The sequence below is a fragment of the Hemiscyllium ocellatum genome, chromosome 44 (genome assembly GCF_020745735.1).
Source record: "Hemiscyllium ocellatum isolate sHemOce1 chromosome 44, sHemOce1.pat.X.cur, whole genome shotgun sequence".
NCBI classification, from domain to species: Eukaryota; Metazoa; Chordata; class Chondrichthyes; order Orectolobiformes; family Hemiscylliidae; genus Hemiscyllium; species Hemiscyllium ocellatum.
The window spans coordinates 10,355,899-10,379,735 of NC_083444.1; the positions used below are offsets into that span (position 1 = coordinate 10,355,899).

The 23,837-nt window shown below is 48.8% G+C and overlaps 1 protein-coding gene across 1 annotated transcript in view; it reads left to right on the forward strand.

Moving 5' to 3' along the window:
- The first annotated feature begins 17,276 nt into the window (after window positions 1-17,276).
- plod3 (procollagen-lysine, 2-oxoglutarate 5-dioxygenase 3) overlaps window positions 17,277-23,837 on the forward strand; it is a 141,355-nt gene continuing 134,794 nt past the window's right edge. The window contains exon 1 of the mRNA XM_060854588.1: window positions 17,277-17,396. Coding sequence (XP_060710571.1) covers window positions 17,315-17,396 — 82 coding nt within the window. The 5' untranslated portion in view covers window positions 17,277-17,314. The remainder of the gene's footprint in view (window positions 17,397-23,837) is intronic.

Genomic DNA, 23,837 nt, shown 5'->3' on the forward strand with positions numbered 1-23,837 from the left:
TTATCTGACCCTTTTCCTTGGTACCTATCAGCACTCCTAATACTACCCAGGTTCTTGCTATAGGTTGGTGTTAGCTGATTTCACTTTCTGGCGCCAGTTCCCCATTAATCCCAATATTAGATTAGATTACTTACAGTGTGGAGACAGGCCCTTCGGCCCAACAAGTCCACGCCAACCCGCAACCCACCCATACCCCTACATTTTACCCCTTACCTAACACTACGGGCAATTTAGCATGGTCAATTCACCTGACCTGCACATCTTTGGACTGTGGGAGGAAACTGGTGCACCCAGAGGGGACCCACGCAGACATGGGGAGAATGTGCAAACTCCACACAGTCAGTCGCCTGAGTCGGGAATTGAACCCGGGTCTCTGGCGCTGTGAGGCAGCAGTGCTAACCGCTGTGCCACCGTGCCACCCTATATATTTTGGGCCATGCAATTAATTCTTGAATCCCTTTAACCTTACACCAACTGGCATGTAACAGTGTTAACAATCCCTGGATAATCACCTTTTTGGCTGTGAACTCGAATTCCTGAAACTCTCATTTCCGCAACTTCCTGTGTTGAGGTGGATGGAATCCTGCCCCTTCTCCAACCATCTCCAGCTGAGATGTCTTTGACCTTAGGAATGAGCGGGCAACGCAGACTTTGGATTCCCGGTTATGGCTATAGAGAATGTTGGGTATTTCCCTAGCTCTATATTCCTTCATCAGTAGCGTGTTCCTTTTCCCTGCCCCCTGCTGTTGTCCTGGGCATGTGTCTTTTCAACCACACTGGTAGCGATCACCACGTAGCTGTGGGGCAAAGTCAGGGGCTGAGGCTACTCCGTCACATTATGGGTCTCCAGTACCTGCCTGATTTCCATTCGGTTTCACCTTCCTGTCCCTGGACATTGACCACCTTACCCTGAGAGTGTTTGTGAAACAAGGCGACCCCTAGAACAAAGGAGACCAATAGCCCCATCAAACCTATTCCAAATTCCTCACCCCCCCCACTCCATTTTATGTCTGCAACTCCGACTCTAGCTCAGCAATCCTGAGCCAACGTTGCTGAAAGAATGACCAGGAACTGAGTCGTCCCTTTGAATGCTCCAATCTGATATTTACAACGTCCGTTTAATGCCGCATTCCTTCAACATGGTGCTGAGGCTGATTACACTCACCCGTCTTCTGGAAATAATTCCTCAAACGTGTCAAGATGGCGGCTATTCGATGACTGCACCTCAATTTGGGCCAACCTTGCCTCGGTTGGGTGCAGCTTATATCTGTCTCTCAAATGAAGTCGCTTGAGATGCTGGTAAACTCTACTCAGGGGGTGGCCTCAGCGCTGCCTCTCAGTACTGGGGACCCAAAGTTTAATTCCGCCCTCTGGTGGCTCACTGTGAGGAGGTTAGGGTGGATTGACTGTGCTAAATTGCTCATAATGTCCAGGGATGTGTAGGCCAGGTGGATTAGCCATGGGAAATGCAGGGTTACAGGAATTAGGTAGGGGCGTGGCTCTAGGTGGGATGCTCTTCGAAGGGTTGGTGTGGACTTGATGGGCCAAATGGCCACACTACAGGCATTCTATATATATTTGTTAAAAACTCCAATAAGTAGAAGCCTCGCAAACCCAAGGGATCTCTGTGCAACCAGTACTGAATGGTGTGTGGGAGTTTGGTAAGGGGGGGCAGGGAGGTTTTCCTTATTTCTGCCATTTTGTTTATCTGACTACCTTCACTGATCTGTGGAAACAGGAGCAACTCAAGGCCCTAGAGTTAGGAGATTATTTAAGGGATTAACTGAGAATCACAAGGGATAAGTAAAACTGCAGAGACAAAGTGAAGAAGACTAAAGTTAAGGTGTCTTTAAGAAAATTGAAAAGTTTAGCCAGCAAGTTTAAGTCCGAGCAGATTCGGTCAGCCGAGTGGAATGTGTCACTTGTCATACGTGGGAAATCTACATGGAGCTGAGATGACCATTTGTTCAAGAAGTGCCTCCAATGGTTAGCACTGCTGCCTCACAGCGCCAGGGACCCTGGTTCAAGCCCAGCCTTGGAGTTTGCACATTCTCCCCATGTCTGCGTGGGTTTCCTCCCACAATCCCAAGCTGTTCAGGTGAGTTGGCCGTGCTAAATTGCCCTTAGTGTTCAGGGATGGGTAGGTTTGGGGAAATGTAGAGTTATAGGGTAGGGGAATGAGTCTGGGTGGGGGTACTCCTTGGAGGGTTGGTGTGGACATGTTGGGCCGAATGGCCTGTTTCCATACTGTATGATTCTAACCGCAGAAACTTAAGCTCTGGGTTACAGCTGGGTGGCCTATCTGTGAGGCTGAGATATGTGGCGAGGATGATTCGAGGTGGTCACATTGCAGCAGTAGGTATGTAGACAACTCACTGAGGTGTGTAAAAACAGTAATGGGGTTAATAAGGGAATATCTCCAACATGAGATTTCAACATGCTCAACTTTAACTGGGATTGTCGATGTAAAGAACTTAGAGGGGCAGATTCCTTGGAACATATTCAGGAGAGGTTTCTATATCAACAGGTAGCTCTAACAAAGGACAGTGCAGTATTTGACCCAAATTTTGGGAAATCAAACTATGATGGGAGCATTTAGTGATAATAACCACAACACCGTAGTTTGTTACGTATGGAAAAGATAGTCTGCAATTAGATTGGGGTATGGTAGATTTTATTAAAATTAAGTCGGATCTGTCCAATGTAGACTGGGAACAGCTAATACTGAGTAAGCCTACAGCAGAACAGTGGTGGGCATTTATAAAGGGACTGGCAGAAGTGGGCACTGCAGGGAAAAGCAAGAAAAAGCATAAAAGGCACTGGCAAGAATACATGCCCATCGTGTACCCTTTGGGCTTATTTCTCCTACATTTCACCCCACTGAACCCTGGGATATTCAGGACTGGTATAAAGGAAAAGAGAGGTACAAAAACGTCAAATCAGTGGAGGTCCTAGTGAAATATAGAGTGCAGCGATGAACTTAAAACAGTTCGGACAGCATAAAGACAGCATGAGAAAACAGTAATGGGTAAGAATCCCAAGGTATTCCAAAGATTCCTGAAGAAGGGCTCATGCCCGAAACGTCGACTCTCCTGCTCCTTTGGATGCTGCCTGACCTGCTGCGCTTTTCCAGCAACACATTTTTCAGCTCTGATACTCCAGCATCTGCAGTCCTCACTTTCCCCTGTAACAAGGGAAAGCAGATTTGATAGTATAAGTTTGAAAGGTGGGACAGGGTAGGGGTTAGAAGCAGTTGTTCCTCAGCTGAAAGTCCGGGGCGTGATTTTAAGGTGAAAAGCAGGTGGCTTTGAGGGGATTTGGGGAAATCTTTTTTTTCACCCAGAAGGTGATGAGAATCTGAAATGGACTGCCTGAGAGAATTTGCGTGGGTTTCCTCCGGGTGCTCCGGTTTCCTCCCACAGTCCAAAAGATGTGCGGGTCAGGGTGAATTGGCCATGCTAAATTGTCCGTAGTGTTAGGTAAGGGGTAAATGTAGGGGTGGGTTGCGCTTCGGCGGGTCGGTGTGGACTTGTTGGGCCGAAGGGCCTGTTTCCACGCTGTAAGTAATCTAATCTAGTCTAATATGTTGAAGAAGAGAACCTCAAAAGTACTTGGATGAGCACTTGAAGTGTCACAACACTCAAAGGTGTGGCTAAGTGCAGGATCGTGTAGATTTATTTTAGATTATTCTATTTTTTTTAATCCATGCAGACTCGATGGGCCAAAGGGCCTCTTTTGTATTGCACCATTCTGTATTCAACCTCTCATAAGATATACGACAGAGAAGGTGGTGAAGAGAAGGAGGGGATTTTCAGTTTCTCCAGATTAATTGGAGAAGCTGGGGTTGTGGGAGAATTCTAGCTGTAGGTCCTTGTTTTTGAGCTCACCTGCGGAAAGGTGGGCTTTGAACCCTTGACTGACTGAGGTACGAAAGAAAGTGGGTGCGATAAGGCAGTGAACGTCTCATACTTTTCTCGAAGACTGAGGGTGTGAACCAGATCTCATTTTGGTGCCGGCAATCACCCCACGCAGTCTAACCTCTGCACCGTAAACGCCCACCGTTCGCCTGTGACCATAAGGATGCGTCAGGCAGTTTGGAAGTCCAGCTCAGTACAGAAACATGCTGGAATAAAGTGGCTGCCTTCCCCCTACTCCCAAAGAACACAACAGCCTGTAAACAATGCTTGAAGCCAAGTTTATCTTACTCCATGCGTGTCTCACTACAGTCCACACAGAAGAGAAAGGAGACATATGATGTGTTACCCACCCATACTATTAGGGTACGTGTCCTGTTCCATCTTGGACACTGTTGAGCTCCTTGAATGTTGAGCCTGCCCATGTCCCCATCTCCTGGGATATGGAGTTGAACGCTCAGCTCGGAACTCAAACAAAAATACCCTAAGGAAGAAGTCTTGGTGATATCAGTGGGCAGGAACTACATGGATGGTAGCTTAACTACAAGTGGATGAGTTATCCAGCACATAGAGCCAGGCAATAGGATGAGCATTTATTGAATTGTAGACTGTGTGTGTCTGCAGGAAGGTTGATTGTGGGGTGGTGTTGCAACTGAACACAGACCTACAGGCTTAGCAATAATGAATAGGACCAGGCATTAACGGTGGGTCGAGGAGAAACTGAGGTCTGCAGATGCTGGAGATCAGAGCTGAAAAATGTGTTGCTGGAAAAGCGCAGCAGGTCAGGCAGCATCCAAGGAGCAGGAGATTCGACGTTTCGGGTATAACCCTGGTGGGTCAACCAAGGAAGCCCCATCTCCCATCAACTGGGGAAAACGAACCAAATTTCTGGTTGAACCGTGCCCCTAATTGACTAATAGTGAACTGAACCACTCTTGAGGCAGCACTGTCCTCTACCTTCCATTAGGGAGACACTACGGAGTGACTTCATGAGGGATACAGAAGTGGTTCGAGGAGGGGATGACTGACTGAATTGCTCTATAGGGCTGGCACAGGTTGACTGGGTTGAATGGCCTTCTGTGCTATAATGACTCCTCACTCCGAGGGGAAGGTGGGGTATGGACTTAGTCCATTAACTTGGTGACGCACTGGCCAAAGTGTTAAGAAATGTCAGCTTTCCTTCCCTAGATGGCATCAATGAGCTGGTTAATATTCTGCCTTTTGTCAACCATAACTCAACATCTCAAACTGCAGAGCTGGAATTTGAACTGGTGTCCCTCGGGCTTATTATTCACGTGTTCAAGACTCATGAGCCCAGTCGCATAACCGCTACACTGTTTTAACCCAGAATAAAGCTTCTGTTCTTAAGTCTGATTAATCCTTTCAAACATGCCTTGGCCAATGATAACACAGCCCTGCAAATAGGGTAAAATGTCCCAAGGATTTTAATGTCCTGAATTTTTAAAAATCCCCAATGGGACAAATTTAACACCATCCCCTACCCCTGCCAGCTGACCATCGACGGTTTCCAGCTAATGAAAAAAAATCCTCAATCCTAAAATTTGTGTTCAAATCTGCAGTGGCTGGGTCAAAATCCTGGAACCTTTCTCTCTAACGGCATTGTGGGAATGGGTTCTGCTGCCACAGGGAGTGGCTTATCACCATCTTTATCAGGGTAATTAGGAAGGGTTTTATAAATATAAACCGAAAAAACTGCGGACTCTTGTTAATCAGCAACAAAAGGATTCTGAGCAAGGTTCAGACCTGAAATGTCAACGCTGATTTCTCTTCACAGAAGTTGCCTGCTGAACTTTTCCAGCAACTTCGGGTATCATAAGTGCTAGCTTAACCAAAACCACTGCTGCTTTTAAAAAAAATTAATGGAAAAATGCCTCTGTGCCTTCACCTTCCCCTATTTCTGTAACCTCCTCTCCTCCCTAAAACCTACCCTCTGTCTACCCCTCCCTCTAGCCCCTGTGACCCTCCCTGTGAGCCTGGCCAGCTTCTACTGCTCATCCAAAATTGTCCACAGTGTAGTTGAAAATCAACCACATTGATCAGATTACTTACAGTGTGGAAACAGGCCCTTCGGCCCAACAAGTCCACACCGACCCGCCGAAGCGCAACCCACCCATACCCCTACATTTACCCCTTCACCTAACACTACGGGCAATTTAGCATGGCCAATTCACCTGACCCGCACATCTTTGGACTGTGGGAGGAAACCGGAGCACCCGGAGGAAACCCACGCAGACACGGGGAGAACGTGCAAACTCCACACAGTCAGTCGCCTGAGTCGGGAATTGAACCCGGGTCTCTGGCGCTGTGAGGCAGCAGTGCTAACCACCGTGCCGCCGTGCTGCCCATTGCTGCGGGACCCATGCATAAATAATGGCAAGTTTTCTTCTCTAAATTACATGAGTGCACGTGAGTTTTTCTGACAATCAACGATGGAAATGGTGCCCAAAGAACTGCTACTGATAAACTGGGGAGGGGGATAAAATGCTGAGTAGGGACCTAATGGAGTGTGAATATGGGTTGGGCAGCTAGAACAACCCACACAGAATGTGGTATGGGGATGGGTGATGAACTAGCAATTGTTAAACTCAACGTTAAGTCTGGAAGGCCCAAGGTGGAGTTTTGTGTGTGCATTTTGGAATCCGCATTCTGGTAGGGATGTGATTGCATTAGAGAGTGTGCAGATGAGATTTACCAGGATGTTGAGATTAGAGTGGTGCTGGAAAAGCACCGCAGGAAAATCCACATTCCTGATGAAGGACTTTTGCCTGAAACGTCGATTTTCCCGCTCCTGGGATGCTGCCTGACCTGCTGCGCTTTTCCAGCACCACTCTAATCTTGACTCTGATCTCCAGCATCTGCAGTCCTCATTTTCACCTTTACTAGGATGTTGCCCAGTCTGGAGAGATTCAGTATGAAGAGATATTGGACGGCCTGGGATTGGTTCCCTTGGAGAATAGGAGATCGAGACAGATCGGCCGTGTCCAGTTCTGGTCACCCGGTTACAGGAAGCTGGAGAGAGTTCAGAAGAGTTTTACCAGAGTTTTACAAGGTTTGAGTTATAAGTAAAGTCTGGATAAGCTCCTACTGAAGTGAGAGACTTGACCTTGTAGAAGTTTATAAAATAATGAGGGGTGTAGATAGATTTAATGGTAGTTGTCTTTTTCCTACGCTGAGGGATTTCAGGACGAGGGGACACATTTTTAAGGGGAGAAGAGAGAGATTTGAAAAATACATGAGCGATGAATCTTTTACACTGAGCGGTTTGTGTGTGGAATGAAATGGTGGATGTGGGAACATTTGCAACGTTTAAAAAACATTTGGATCATTACGAGAATGAGAAAAATTTAGAGGTATAGGGACCAGGTGCAGGCAGATGGGAATAGTTTAGTTGGGAATATGGTCGGCATGGACTCCTTTGACTGAAGGGTGTGTTTCCATGCTATATGAAGGGCGGCACAGTGGTTAGCACTGCTGCCTCACAGCACCAGAGACCTGGGTTCAATTCCCGCCTCAGGCGACTGACTGTGTGGAGTTTGCACGTTCTCCCCGTGTCTGTGTGGGTTTCCTCCGGGTGCCTCCCACAGTCACAAAGATTTGATTGGATTAGATTACTTACAGTGTGGAAACAGGCCCTTTGGCCCAACAAGTCCACACCGACCCGCCAAAGTGCAACCCACCCATACCCCCACACTTACCCTTACCTAACACTACGGGTAATTTAGCACATTTTCAGCTCTGATCTCCAGCATCTGCAGACCTCACTTTCTCCTCGTGTCAAATTACCCCGTAGTGTCCAGGGATGTGTAGGCTAGGTGGATTAGCCATGGGAAATGCAGGGTTACAGGGATGGGGTAGATTTGATGGGCTGAATGGCCTACTTCCACACTGTAGGGATTCTAATCTATGAAATTTAAAAGGTATCTGGATGGGTAAATGAATAAGGATTGGGATGGTCATGGGCCAAATGCTGGCAGGAAATGTAAAACTTGCGCCCACACCTCCTCCCTCACTTCCCTCCAAGGCCCCAAGGGATCCTTCCATATCCGCCACAAGTTCACCTGTACCTCCACACACATCATCTATTGCATCCGCTGCACCCAATGTGGCCTCCTCTATATTGGAGAGACGGGCCGCTTACTTGCGGAACGTTTCAGGGAACACCTCTGGGACGCCCGGACCAACCAACCCAACCACCCCATGGCTCAACACTTTAACTCCCCCTCCCACTCCACCGAGGACATGCAGGTCCTTGGACTCCTCCATCGGCAAAACATAACAACACGACGGCTGGAGGAGGAGCGCCTCATCTTCCGCCTGGGAACCCTCCAACCACAAGGTATGAATTCAGATTTCTCCAGTTTCCTCATTTCCCCTCCCCCCACCTTGTCTCAGTCGGTTCCCTCAACTCAGCACCGCCCTCCTAACCTGCAATCCTCTTCCTGACCTCTCCGCCCCCACCCCACTCCGGCCTATCACCCTCACCTTGACCTCCTTCCACCTATCCCACCTCCATCGCCCCTCCCCCTAGTCCCTCCTCCCTACCTTTTATCTTAGCCTGCCTGGCACACTCTCCTCATTCCTGATGAAGGGCTTATGCCCGAAACGTCGACTCTCCTGCTCCTTGGATGCTGCCTGACCTGCTGCGCTTTTCCAGCAACACATTTTCAGCTCTGATCTCCAGCATCTGCAGACCTCACTTTTTTACCCAGATGCTGGTAGATGAGAGTAAGCCAAATTGGGATGACTGGTCAGTGCAGACAATTTTGGACTAAAGGATTTGTCTCTGTGCTCTTCGCTACTATAATTATTTAGATGTGCGCTTGCAATGCCAAGATTATGAGCCAAGTGAGGATGTTGCTGGAGCTGGAGGATTTGAGCTACAGGGAGAGACTGAACAGGCTGGGGCTGTTTTCCCTGGAGCGTCGGAGGCTGAGGGACGGCCTGTATAAAGTTTCAGAAAATAATCAGGAACTTGGAAAGGGTAAATAGCCAAGGTCTTTCTCCCCCAGGCTACCGAAGTACAAAACGAGAGGACGTAGGTTTAAGAGCAGGATATAAAAGGGATCAAAGAGGCAAATGTTTCATGTGGAGTGGATGGAATGGGCTGCCAGGAAAAGCAATGCAGGCTGGTACAATTACAGCATTTTAAAAGGCGTCTGGATGGGTATAGAGTCATAAAGCCGTACAGCACGGAAACAGACCCTTCGGCCCATCCCGTCCACGCCGACCAGATATCCCAACCCAATCTAGACCCACCTGCCAGCACCCAGCCTGTATCCCTCCAAACCCTTCCTAGTCATATACCCATCCAGACGCCTCTTAAATGTTGCAGTTGTCCCAGCCCCCACCACTTCCTCTGGCAGCTCATTCCACACCCGTACCACCCTCTGCCTGTCCATTTTATATCTTACCCCTCTCACCCTAAACCTACCAGGAAGGGTTCGGAGGGATGTGGGCCCAAGTGCTAGCAAAAATGGGACTAGACTGGGTCGGGATATCTGGTCGGCACGGACGGGTTGGGCCGAAGGGTCTGACTCCGTGCTGTGGGGACTCCAATGGGGAAATGGGATTTGGACAAGAGTGAAGTGAGGGTGGGGTGGGGGGTCACTTCTGAGGGGATAGGGTGAGGGTGATGGGCCGAAGAGCCTTTTTACCCCACCCCCCCCAAAACTCTGAGGATCTAAAATTTGGACTTAGGCTGTTGTCAGAAGCAACAAAGTATCTGTGGACCTCCAAGGTGGGCTGACGACTTGGGAGGTTGTGTCTTCTCAAGTGGTTGTGGAAGGGGACAGTGCTCCGAAAGCTAGTGCTTCCTAATAAACCTGTTGGGCTATAACCTGGTGTGGGGGGGATTTTTAAACTTTGAAGATGAGGGGGGTGGGCGATGGTAATTCCTCTTGTGGGATATAGGTAAAGTAGTGTTACTTCTGCATTTATAATTGCTTATACAAAGTAAATGAACTCACACCAGTGTGTAATTGTTTCAGCCAACAGCTGAGTCAACAAGAATGGGAACTATGTGGAGGAAATGCATAATTTTTTTTTGTGTATTAGCTAAAAATGTATGCAAGAAATAAACGGGACTGCAAAACAATGGTAAAAATACAGGCGACAAGATAAGATGCAGTGAGGAGAGGCAGATACGTGTGTACAAACAGTAGGTATAAACATCTGTTTCCCACTGTTACAGAAATACAGGAACAAACCCCAATTAAAAGGGTCTTAGTGATAAGATGCTGAGAGGGGCAGCACAGATGGAGGGAGTACATAATGGTAAGGAAAGATATACCTAACAATGACCCACAGCGGGATGAGGTCAAACGGCCTTGTGAGGCCAGAAATAAGCATTTGGTCACAGACAAGGCCGGATAAGACAAGAGATGAACAGGAGTAATGGGTACCGGTCTTAGGGCAGTGGAGGATGTAAACAGGGGAAGAGCAATGAAATAATGAAAAATATATAGGAACCAAATTATATAAGTATCGAGTATTCAGGTAGAGGGGGAAGGAAGGGAAGGGGTGATAGGGAAGAGGAAATGAATAAAAGGGAGGGAGGCAAATAGGAGAAGGGAAGGGGGGAAGGAAGGAGATGAAAGGAATAGACGGGGAGGGGAAGATGGGGAAGGGGGAAAGGAATAGAAGGGAAGAGGGGGTAAGGAATAAGGAGATGTGCATGGGTTCGTGAGTAGGAAGGTAGAGCAGGGCACAGCAGCTGGAGATTGGGGTGACGAAGGGTAAGTGGGGGGAAGATGTTGGAGAGGTGCCTGGGATGAGAACCTCTTCAGGGAGTGGATAATGTGTTGGTAGCCCTACCTATGGTAGATCTTTTATTTTTTTTTATTTCAAAAATATACTTTAATCATAAAATAATTTGATGGTCTGTACAGTTGGTCGTGCCATACCTACGTAAACAGTTACATACAGAGATCAGAATTTATCATTGTTATATACCGGTCTGTATATTTTTCAATCATATGCCCATGTATTGAGCTGAGGCGTCAGCAGAGCCCAAATGACTGCAGGGCCCCCTGATCTTCTTTCGGCAGGCAGATGTTACACGGTGGTCTTTCCCCACCGCGCCTTGGCGGCAGCTGCCCCAAGCCTCAGCGCGTCCCTCAACACGTAGTCCTGGACCTTGGAATGTGCCAGTCTGCAACACTCAGTCGGGGTCAGCTCCTTCAGCTGGAAGATCAACAGGTTTCGGACCACCCAGAGAGCGTCCTTCACCGAGTTGATGATCCTCCAGGCGCAGTTGATGTTCATCTCGGTGTGCGTCCCGGGGAACAGGCCGTAGAGCACGGAGTCCCGCGTCATGGCACTGCTCGGGACGAACCTCGACAAATACCACTGCATTCCTCTCCAGACGTCCTCTGCATAGGCACATTCCAGAAGGAGGTGTGTGACAGTCTCTTCCCCCCAGCAGCCGCTTCGAGGGCAGCGTGCGGTGCGGCTGAGAGTCCGGGCGTGCATAAATGATCTCACAGGCAGAGCCCTTCTCACCACCAGCCAAGCCATGTCTTGGTGCTTGTTGGAAAGTTCTGGCGATGAGGCATTCTGCCGAATGGCTTCGACAGTCTGCTCAGGGAACCACTCGATAGGATCCGCCCTCTCCTTTTCCCGAAGGGTCTCGAGGACACTACGTGCTGACCACTTCCTGATGGACTTGTGGTCAAAGGTGTTTTTCTTCATAAACTTCTCCACGAAGGACAGGTGATACGGAACGGTCCAACTACTCGGAGCGTTCCATGGCAGCGAGGCCAGGCCCATCCTTCGCAACACCGGGGACAGGTAGAACCTCAGTACGTAGTGACACTTGGTGTTTGCGTACCGGGGATCCACGCACAGCTTGATGCAGCCACACACAAAGGTGGCCATCAGGGTGAGGGTGGCATTGGGTGTATTTTTTCCCCCGTTGCCCAGATCTTTGTACAGCGAGTCCCTTCGGACCCGGTCCATCTTTGAACTCCATATGAACTGGAAGATGGCCCGGGTGACTGCAGCGGCGCAGGTTCTGGGAATAGGCCAGACCTGTGCCACGTACAACAGCAATGACAGTGCCTGACACCTGATGACCAGGTTTTTTTCCCGTGATGGAGAGCGACCGTAGCCTCCATCTGCCCAGTTTCTGCCTCACTTTACTGATACGCTCCTCCCAAGACTTGGCGCACGCCCCAGCCCCCCCGAACCAAATACCCAGCACCTTCAGGTGGTCGGTCCTGACGGTGAAGGGGATCGAGGATTGGTCGGCCCAGTTCCCGAAGAGCATGGCCTCGCTCTTGCCTCGGTTTACCTTGGCCCCCGAGGCCCGTTCGAACTGGTCGCAGACGCACATGAGTCTGCGCACGGACAGCGGATCCGAGCAGAAAACGGCGACGTCATCCATGTACAGGGAGGCCTTAACCTGCAGGCCCCTGCTGCCCGGAATAGTCACCCCTCTCAGGCTCGCATCCTTCCTGATGGACTCGGCAAATGGCTCTATGCAGCACACAAACAAGGCTGGAGAGAGAGGGCAGCCCTGCCTGACTCCAGATCTGACTGGGAAGCTATTTGATTCCCACCCATTGATTGAGACTGCACTGACGATGTTGGTGTAGAGCAGTCTGATCCAATTGCAGATTCCCTCCCCAAAGCCCATTTTGGAGAGAACATTTCTCATATACCTGTGTGATATCCTGTCAAAGGCTTTCTCCTGGTCCAGGCTGATCAGGCAGGCGTCCAACCCTCTGTCCTGCACGTAGGCGATCGTATCCCTGAGGAGTGCGAGACTCTCAGAGATCTTCCTGCCTGGCACAGCACAGGTTTGGTCAGGGTGAATCACCGACCCCAGAGCAGACCTGACCCCGTTGGCGATGACCTTTGACAGGATTTTGTAATCCGCATTCAACAATGTGATTGGTCTCCAATTTTTGAGTTCCTCCCTCTCCCCCTTCCGCTTGTAGATGAGGGTGATGATGCCTTTCCTCATGGATTCGCTCATGGTACCCGCCTGAAGCATACTGACATACACCTCCAGCAGGTCCTGGCCAATCAAGTCCCACAGAGCGGAATAGAGCTCGACCGGTAAGCCGTCGCTTCCGGGAGTTTTATTCTTTTCGAAGGACTCGAGGGCCTTGGTCAGCTCATCCAGAGATAGCGGCTGGTCCAGCCTCTCGCGTGTTCTGTCGTCTAAGACCTCCGTGACAGACGACAGGAACGACTGGGAGGCCGCGCTGTCGGTCGGCTTCGCGTCATACAGACTGGCATAGAAGGATTTACTGATCCTCATGACGTCAGCCTGAGATGACGTTGTCGAGCCGTCTTCTTCCTTCAGGCTGCTGAGCACAGAGCTCTCTTTGTGCACCTTCTGGAAGAAGAAACGTGAGCACGTCTCGTCCTGCTCCACCGAGCGGACCCTGGACCGGAAGATTATCTTGGAAGCCTCCGAGGCAAAGAGCGAGGCTTGCTGACCCTTCACCTCCTTGAGGTCCTCCGTGACATCGACCCCCATCGTCTGCAGCAGGAGCAGGTTCTGCATATTTTCCTGGAGCTGGGACAGTTTTCCCTGCCTCTCTCTCGCCTCCTGAACACCTTTAAGGATGAAGAACCTTTTGATGTTCCCTTTAACTGTTTCCCACCAGTCTGCTGGAGACTCAAAGAGGGGCATCACGGTTCTCCAACCTGCGTAGTCCCTCTTGAGCTCCTCAATGTTTCCCGGGGTCAACAGCTTAGCGTTCAGCTTCCACGTTCCCTTACCCACCCGCTGCTCGTCCTGTAGGTGACAGTCGGCCAGCAGGAGGCAGTGGTCAGAGAAGAACACCAGCTTGACGTCGGTGGATCTGACCGAGAGCGTTCGGGGCACAAACAGGTAATCTATCCTTGAGCAGATAGACCCGTCTGCCCGCGACCAGGTGTATCTACGCTGCGCTCCCTCTGCAGGGGTGCTGAAGACGTCGTGCAGCTTGGCATCTTTGACCGTGTCCATCAGGGCTCTGGACGTAGTGTCCAGTTTACTGTCCCCCCCGCCGGATCGTCCATCTGCATCAATGATACAGTTGAAGTCTCCGGCCAGAATGACCGGCCTGGACGTAGCCAGCAACAGTGGAAGCTGCTGCAGGATGGCCAACCGTTCACTCTTACCCACTGGGGTGTACACATTGATCAGTCTCAGGGGAGCATTCCTGTACATAACGTCGGCGACGAGGAGGCGCCCGCCCACCACCTCCTTAACCTCGGAGATGGTGAAGTTGCCTCCTCGCAACAGGATCCCTAGGCCTGAGGAGCGGCTATCTGGGCTTGACGGCCCATGGGCCCACAAGCTTGACCACCTCCTGGAGCTGCTGAGGTGCGGTATCCCACACTCCTGCAGAAACAGGAGGTCGGCTTTAACGCTGGCCAGGAAGGCCATCGTAGAAACACATCGCGGAGCCGATTTGATGCTACACACATTGATGCTGGCAATTTTAAACCCCATTTTAACAGTTTACAAGGTTAACAGTGTCCATTGGCTGCTGGTCTTGCCCCTCTGGGGTAGCTGTGTGCATCCCCGTGCTGGACCCTCCCAGGGCTGAGGTAGCTGTCCAGCTCCACACTGGAGCCGTTTCCCCGCTCTGGTGTTTTCGTGTCGGGCCCAGGGTCCGCACCGTCCAGTTCTCCATCTGACAGCGGGGCTGTCACAGGACCGCTGCTCCCAGTTACCTGGAGCTGTAGGCCGGTGGGTAACTCCTGGTTCTCACCGGGTAGGGGGAGGCCTTTACCCATCTCGACAGAGGGATCGTCTTTCCCTTCCTGGGTGGTGCTGCCCTCCTTTCTCCCCACGGCGCTCTGTCTCTTCCTCTGGTGGCGACCCTTCTTGCGCCCGTCCTCACTGTCGGAAGAGCTGCCTGTATCCTTGTCGTGTCGGTGTCACCTCCCCCTTCGCTGGGTGGCTTTGGGGGCCTGGTGAGGTCTCCTCTTCCTGCTTTCGACCGTAATCCAATCCTCTGCCTCCTTTGTTCCCTCCTGTTCCATTTCCTCCGTCTGTCCTGAAGGAGCTTGGATCGGCTGCTGCATCTCCCCGCTGTCTGCCCTCTGCTGCGCTACCCCCTGCCCTTCCTTCTGGGTGCCACCAGGCACCGTTCCCGTGCTGTTTTGTGGTACCTTGCTGGTCATATGCGGTCCACCTCGTGTTGCCACCTTCGGCCATCTGTGCGTAGGTGGAGGCCCCTGGTCTTGGGCATCTGACAGAGCCATTCAAGCTCAAAGTCTCATCTGAAGGATGGGCTCGTGCTCCCTCACCTGATGCTAGATTCTGTCCTACTTTTATTTTTACGGTTACAAAGTATTTGTGGGCGGCACGGTGGTAGTGGGCGGCACGGTGGCACAGTGGTTAGCACTGCTGCCTCACAGCGCCTGTAGACCCGGGTTCAATTCCCGACTCAGGCGACTGACTGTGTGGAGTTTGCACGTTCTCCCCGTGTCTGCGTGGGTTTCCTCCGGGTGCTCCGGTTTCCTCCCACAGTCCAAAGATGTGCGGGTCAGGTGAATTGGCCATGCTAAATTGCCCGTAGTGTTAGGTAAGGGGTAAATGTAGGGGTATGGGTGGGTTGCGCTTCGGCGGGTCGGTGTGGACTTGTTGGGCCGAAGGGCCTGTTTCCACACTGTAAGTCTAATCTAATCTAAATTTGCAGATTTGGCCATCAATGCGAATTAGATTTGACCATGAGACATCTGCTAACTTGACAGGTGGGGGCTATGATGGAAGAATCATAGAGTTCCTATGTGGAAGTAGGCCACGTGACCCATTGAGTGCACATGACCCTCCATAGAGCGTCCCACCCAGACCTGCCACTAAACCCGTCTCTTGTAATCCTGCATCTATCATGGCTGACCCACCTAACCTACACCATGGGCAACTTAGCATGGTCAATCCACCTAACCTGCATAACTTTGGAACCTGGGAAGAAACTAGAGCACTCGGACACCCATACAGACACGGGGAGAATATGCAAACTCCCTACAGTCACCTGAAGGTGGAATCAAACCCAAGTCTCTGCTGTGGTGAGGTCAGAGTGCCAGCCCTGAATCCAGTAGTCCCCAAATGGCACCCAGAACTGAAATTTTCGGATTGTACCCTCTGAGGCAGCAATAGTTTCCTCACCCAAACCTTGCTCCTCCATGTCATTGCTCTTCCAAGTTTCTCTCTGCTCCTGCCTCCTCCCTACTCTGCTATCACACGCCAAAAAACAATGGAAGCGTTATTTGAGGTAAGGATGTAACAGGCACTGATAAATGTCTTGCTTAATTCGAAATCTAGGCTGCGGCCCAAAGTTGCACAAATTTTTTTTTCAGAGTTCTGGAATCTTCTGAATGGTTCGATGAAGTTTCTTGGAAGAAGCTGGTTTTCTATTAAAAGAAACAGGATGTTATTTGTTCAAGAATAATTTAGTTTTCTGGAATAGTCGCTGTGCAGATGTTATGGACTGAGTCCCTCGCTCCTTAGTTGTATCTCTTTTTCCTTTCTCACTCTCCTCCAACCTCTCTCTCTTTGTGGCTCAGTGGTTAGCGCTGCTGCCTCACAGCGCCAGAGACCCGGGATCAATTCCCGCCTCAGGCAACTGTCTGTGTGGAGTTTGCACATTCTCCCCCGTGTCTGCGTGGGTTTCCTACCACAGTCCATAAATGTACAGGTTAGGGTGGAATGGCCATGCTAAATTGCCCATAGTGCCCAGGGATGTGCAGGTTAGGGTGGATTGACCATGCTAAATTGCCCATAGTGCCCAGGGATGTGTAGGTTAGGGTGGATTGACCATGCTAAATTGCCCATAATGCCCAGGGATGAGCAGGTTAGGGTGGATTGGCCGTGCTAAATTGCCCATAATGCCCAGGGATGTGCAGGTTAGGGTGGATTGGCCATGCTAAATTACCCATAGTGCCCAGGGATGTGCAGGTTAGGGTGGATTGGCCATGCTAAATTGCCCATAGTGCCCAGGGATGTGCAGGTTAGGGTGGATTGGCCATGGGAAATTGCCCCATAGTGTTAAGTGTAGGGGAGTGGGTTGGTATGGACTCGTTGGGCCGAAGGGCCTGCTTCCACACTGTCAGTCACCTGATGTAAAGTTCTCCCCTTCAGCCCCTCTCTCACAGTCTATCCCCTCAGCTCCTTGCCCCTCTCAGACCCATTGCCAACTCTGTGCAGACGTGGCAGTGGGGACTGAACCAGCCATTGCCCCGCTCCCTCTGCCCGAAACTTTAGGAGAAGGGAGTGGTCCCCGCCCCCTGTCCCACTCCTGATTGGAGGGAAGGGGCTGTCAATCCAGGGCCCAGCCTGAGCGCTGATTGGTCGGTGTGTCAGTTTCAATGTATCGAGTCGGTTGCGACAAGCCGCAGACGCGACGGGCAGGATTCCCAGGGACATCCCGAGGATGGGTCTGCTCCTGCGGGCATTCTGGCTCCTGCTAGCCCCTCTCTGGGTCTCAGCTTCCAGCCCCAAGCCCCTCTCCACAGGTAAGGAGGGAGGAAAAAAGTTAGGGGGTGGGAGGGAAGAGGAGGGCTTGAAATCCTGACATTCCCAGTGAGGCCAGGAGGCAGACGGAAAATCCTGACACACACAGAGGAGAGAGAGAGAGAGAGACAAACAAAATCCAGGCAATCCCATTTAGAAAGAGACTCAGAAAATCCTGACTTTCCCAATGGGACAGAGACTCACAAAATCCTGACTTCAGTGAGAGAGAGAGACTTGGAAAATCCTGACACAGAGAGAGAGAGAGAGAGAGAGACAAAATCCAGGCAATCCCATTTAGAAAGAGACTCAGAAAATCCTGACTTCAGTGAGAGAGAGAGAGAGAGAGAGAGACTTGGAAAATCCTGACACAGAGAGAGAGAGAGAGAGAGAGAGACAAAATCCAGGCAATCCCATTTAGAAAGAGACTCAGAAAATCCTGACCTTCCCAATGGGACAGAGACTCAGAAAATCCTGACTTCAGTGAGAGAGAGACTTGGAAAATCCTGACACAGAGAGAGAGAGACAAAATCCAGGCAATCCCATTTAGAAAGAGACTCAGAAAATCCTGACTTCAGTGAGAGAGAGAGAGAGAGAGAGACTTGGAAAATCCTGACACAGAGAGAGAGAGAGAGAGAGAGAGACAAAATCCAGGCAATACCATTTAGAAAGAGACTCAGAAAATCCTGACCTTCCCAATGGGACAGAGACTCAGAAAATCCTGACTTCAGTGAGAGAGAGACTTGGAAAATCCTGACACAGAGAGAGAGAGAGAGAGACAAAATCCAGGCAATCCCATTTAGAAAGAGACTCAGAAAATCCTGACTTCAGTGAGTGAGAGAGAGAGAGACTTGGAAAATCCTGACACAGAGAGAGAGAGAGAGAGAGACAAAATCCAGGCAATCCCATTTAGAAAGAGACTCAGAAAATCCTGACTTCAGTGAGAGAGAGAGAGAGAGAGAGACTTGGAAAATCCTGACACAGAGAGAGAGAGAGAGAGAGACAAAATCCAGGCAATCCCATTTAGAAAGAGACTCAGAAAATCCTGACTTTAGTGAGAGTGAGAGAGAGAGAGAGAGACTTGGAAAATCCTGACACAGAGAGAGAGAGAGAGACACACACAAAATCCAGGCAATCCCATTTAGAAAGAGACTCAGAAAATCCTGACTTCAGTGAGAGAGAGAGAGAGAGAGACTTGGAAAATCCTGACACAGAGAGAGAGAGAGAGAGAGACAAAATCCAGGCAATCCCATTTAGAAAGAGACTCAGAAAATCCTGACCTTCCCAATGGGACAGAGACTCGGAAAATCCTGACTTCAGTGTGAGAGAGAGAGAGACTTGGAAAATCCTGACACTCAGAGAGAGAGAGAGAGAGAGAGACAAAATCCAGGCAATCCCATTTAGAAAGAGACTCAGAAAATCCTGACTTCAGTGAGAGAGAGAGAGAGAGAGACTTGGAAAATCCTGACACAGAGAGAGAGAGAGAGAGAGACAAAATCCAGGCAATCCCATTTAGAAAGAGACTCAGAAAATCCTGACATTCCCAATGGGACAGAGACTCAGAAAATCCTAACATTCCCAATTGGACAGAGACTCGGAAAATCCTGACTTCAGTGTGAGAGAGAGAGAGACTTGGAAAATCCTGACACTCAGAGAGAGAGAGAGAGAGAGAGACAAAATCCAGGCAATCCCATTTAGAAAGAGACTCGGAAATTCCTGACCTTCCCAATTGGACAGAGACTCAGAAAATCCTAACATTCCCAATTGGACAGAGACTCAGAAAATCCTGACTTCAGTGAGGGAGAGAGAGAGAGAGACTTGGAAAATCCTGACACACACACGCAGAGAGAGAGAGAGAGAGACAAAATCCTGGCAATCCCATTTAGAAAGAAACTCAGAAAATCCTGACCTTCCCAATTGGACAGAGACTCAGAAAATCCTAACATTCCCAATTGGACAGAGACTCAGAAAATCCTGACTTCAGTGAGAGAGAGAGAGAGAGACTTGGAAATTCCTGACACACACACAGAGAGAGAGAGAGACAAAATCCTGGCAATCCCATTTAGAAAGAAACTCAGAAAATCCTGACCTTCCCAATTGGACAGAGACTCAGAAAATCCTGACTTCAGTGTGTGTGAGAGAGAGAGAGAGAGAGAGAGACTTGGAAATTCCTGACACAGAGAGAGAGAGAGAGAGAGAGACAAAATCCTGGCAATCCCATTTAGAAAGAGACTCAAATTCCTGACCTTCCCAATGGAACAGAGACTCAGAAAATCCTGACATTCCCAATTGGACAGAGACTCAGAAAATCCTGACTTCAATGTGAGAGAGAGAGACTTGGAAATTCCTGACACACAGAGAGAGAGAGAGACAAAATCCTGGCAATCCCATTTAGAAAGAGACTCAGAAAATCCTGACCTTCCCAATTGGACAGAGACTCAGAAAATCCTAACATTCCCAATTGGACAGAGACTCAGAAAATCCTGACTTCAGTGAGAGAGAGAGAGAGAGAGACAAAATCCTGGCAATCCCATTTAGAAAGAGACTCAGAAAATCCTGACATTCCCAATTGGACAGAGACTCAGAAAATCCTGATTTCAGTGAGAGAGAGAGATTTGGAAAATCCTGACTTTCCTAGTGTGTGTGTGTGTGAAAGAGAGATTCGGAAAATCCTGATATACTCAGTGAGAGGATCTTAACACTCCCAATTCAACCGCGACTTGGAACGTCTGGATATTTCCAGTGACATAGAGAGACTCTGGAAAATCATGACATTCTAAGAGTGGGAGAAAATTCTTGGCGGGAGGGAGAAAATCCTGATATTCCTAGCGAGTGGGAGAAAATCCTAACATTCCTAATTAGACAGTGACATGGGAAATGCTGATATCTTTAGTAAGAATAACTTCCAAAATCCAGAAATTCCCAGTGAGAGAGAGACTTGGAAATCCTGACATTCTCAGTTCGAAATTTGGCAAATCCTGACATTCCCAAGTAGATAGAAACTCATAAAATCCTGAAATTCTCAGTGACAGAGAAGAAATCCTGGCATTCCCAAAAGGACAGAATCCGAAAATCCTGAAACTCCCAATGAAAGAGAGGTACTCAGGGAAAATGTGACGTTCTCAGTGAGAGAGGGAGACTTGGAAAATCCTGATATTCTCATTGAGAGAGAAAATCTTAACATTCCCGGCGAGAGAGTGACTTGCAAAAATCATGACATTCTCAGGACAGGAGGCGGGTGGAAAACCTGACATTCCCAGTGAGCGAGACACTCAGTGAAACTTGATATTTTCAGTGAGAGAAACTTGGAAAATCCTGACATTTTCAGCGAGTGAGTGAGTGAGGGAGAGTTGGTAAATCCGAGTTCGTATCCCATTGAGATAGGGACTCAAAATACTGATATTCTCTGAGGCTGGGATATCAGTGGAAAACCTGGTATTCACGATGAGTGAAAGATTTGAAAAATCTTAACATTCTCAGCAAGTGAGAGAAAATCCTTACATTCCAAGTGAGAGAGAAAATATCCTGATTTTCCCAATCAAACAGCAACTTGGAAAATCTCGATATTCCAAGTGTGAGAGAGAATCCTGACATTCCCAGTGAATGAGATGTACGTAAAATCCTGACATTCCCAGGAAAAGAGATAAATCCTGGCATTATAATTGAGAGAAACAAATCCTGACGTTCCCAGAGAGAGACAAGAAAATGTTGACATTTCCAGTTGAAAAGAGAGAGAAGATCCTGACATTCCCTGTGTGAGTGAGGGTGGGGGGGAAACCCTTGACATTCACACTGAGAGGGAAAGTCCTGACATTCCTAGTGAGAGAGATCAACTTCCATAAGACAAAGGAGCAAAGGGAGGCTGTTCAGCCCATCAAATATGCTGCACCATTCAATTAGATCGATAATTCTCAACTCCATTTTTCTGCTTTTTTCACCATCATTCTCAATTCCCTTACTGACTAAAAATCTCAGCTATGAATATGTTTAATGATTTAGCCTCAATAGTGGTCAAGAATTCTTGAAAGAGGAAATTCTTTCCTACCTCTGTCTGAAATGTGTGACTCCTTATTCTAAGATTATGCCCTCTGGTCCTAGACTGTCCCTCGAGGGGAAATAACCTTTCTGCATTTACCCTGCCAAGTTCTAAGAGCCTTTTATGTTTGAATCAGATTGCTTCTCAATCTTCTAAATTCCAATGTGTACATGCCCGACCGATTCAACCTGCCCTCTTAATACAGCTTGTCCATCCCATACCTTTTCATTGGATCAGGGGCCCGAAACTGTTTGCGATATTCCAGTTGTGGTCTGACTGTTGTCTTGAATAGTTTTAGCAAAGCTTCCCTACTTTTGTATTCCATTCCTTTGAAATAGAGGCCATCCGTAATTCCAATTGCCCTCCATTCTGATCATTCCAACTGAATGACGTTCTAGGGGATTAATGTCCATTCCAGGTGAGACAGCAATTCAGAACCCCGCACTGAAGACTGGAGTACAAAAAAATAGACCAAGTTGATCGTGAAGTGTACTGGTATAAAATTCTGAAGGGGCACCACATGCTGAATATTGAGAGAATGTTGCCTTCTGTAGGGGTGTTTAGAATTAGGAGGTATAGGAACAAAATAAGGGTCTCTGATGTAAGATGGAGATGAGGAATTCCTTCCCTTTGGTCAGACAGGAAAGTGGAGTTCAGGGCCCAAGTGGATCAACCTTATTGAATTGCAAAATAGTTTAGAGGGGCCGAATGGTATACTCCTATGTCACATGATATTATGACCTCACTGTGGAGTGTCAGAGCTGAGAGACTGTTGTTATCCTATTGGAGCTGCCATCTTTTGGGGAGACATTTCACCAAGGGCCTTGTTTGGCATCTTGTGTGAATTTTTTTTTCTTTATTCACTGACTCGCGGGGTGTGGGCATTGCTGGCTGGCCTTTCTCTGGTTGCCCTTTGAAAAGGCAGTGGTGGACTGCTGTAGTAGGTTGTCTCACAATGCCCTTCGAGAGGGGAATTCCAGTGTTTTGACCCAGAGTCAGCGAAGCAACTGCAATATATTTTAAAGTCACAATTGTGAATGGCTCGGGAGGGGGAATCTGCAGGTCGTGGTGTTCCCAAGTGAACTGCTGTCCTTGGCTGTTGAGAAGGAAGTGATTGTGGGTTTGAGAGGTGCTGTCTAAGAATCTTTGGTGAATTTCTGCAGGACATCTTGTAAATCGTACACGCTGCTGCTGTTGAGCAGTGGAGGGATGAATGTTTGTGGATGTGGTGCCAGTCCTGAGTGGTACCAAACTTCTTGGAGCTGCCCGTAACCAGGCAAATGGGAAGTATTCCATCATGCTCCTGAACTGTGCTTTGGAAGGTGACGGACAGGCTTAGGGAGTGAGGAGATGAGCATTCCTACCTGTGACCTGCTCTAGTAGCCATTGTTTTTGTGGTGAGTCCAGTTGAGTCAATCCTGACCCCAATTATATCAGAATCTGAAAGATAATACACTGGAATTTAATATCTCCCAACAGAGGCTGAAAAAGCCCACCTTGAATGTTGGGGGAAAGTTGGCACCAAGTTATTATCATGTTGAGTGGCCATAAAAGCTCCTAAGTGGGAGGGTGGGGGAGCAGCACTCCCTCTCCTGAGAGAGAAGTTTGACAGTTTGGGTCCCATACCCGAGACTTGAACTTGCGCTCCATACCGACACTTGTAGCAACACTGCCAAGGGAGCATAGCACTTTCGGAGGGAGCTGTCTTTCTGATGAGATGTTAAACTGAGACACTGGCCTCTCCAAACAATTTTGTGTGCAAATTTTATTAACAAGAGAGAGATTCTCTTCTCCCACCCCACCCCCCCTAAACAACCTCACAATGTCTTGCGCCTATATATATATATATATATATACTTCAACCAACATCAGATTGACTGGATATTATTATATACTGGGGCTTAAATTGGCTGCTGTATTTCCTACATTGCAACTGGTTGTAGTTTACAAAAGGACGTTGCTGGCTGTGAGGTGCTTTGGGACATAGGGGTCTCTTTTACATTTTTTTTTACAAATGAGTTATCTTCTTTGGTTAAACCTGGTTGACAGGAATTACATTATTCCCACTCCTTCCAGTCAGCTGTTGTCATGCCGACTGCTTTGTGAGAAGTTGTGAACAATTTTCGATTTAAATTGTTTGCCTTGCAGTGGAATGTGGTGCCTGAGAGACTTTGAAAGAACGCAAGGCAGCTGAGGGTCAAAGGGCATGCTAGGTCAAAAGCTCAAAGGTCACCTGGGTTAGAGCTATGCCAGCTGGATGTATGATGGGACGACTGTGAAAGTAGGCCATTCGGCCCAACAAGTCCACACCGACCCTCCAAAGACATCCCACCCAGCCTAACCTATCCCTATATTTCCCATGACTAATCCACCTAGCCTGCACATTCCTGGACAATATAGCACGGCTGAT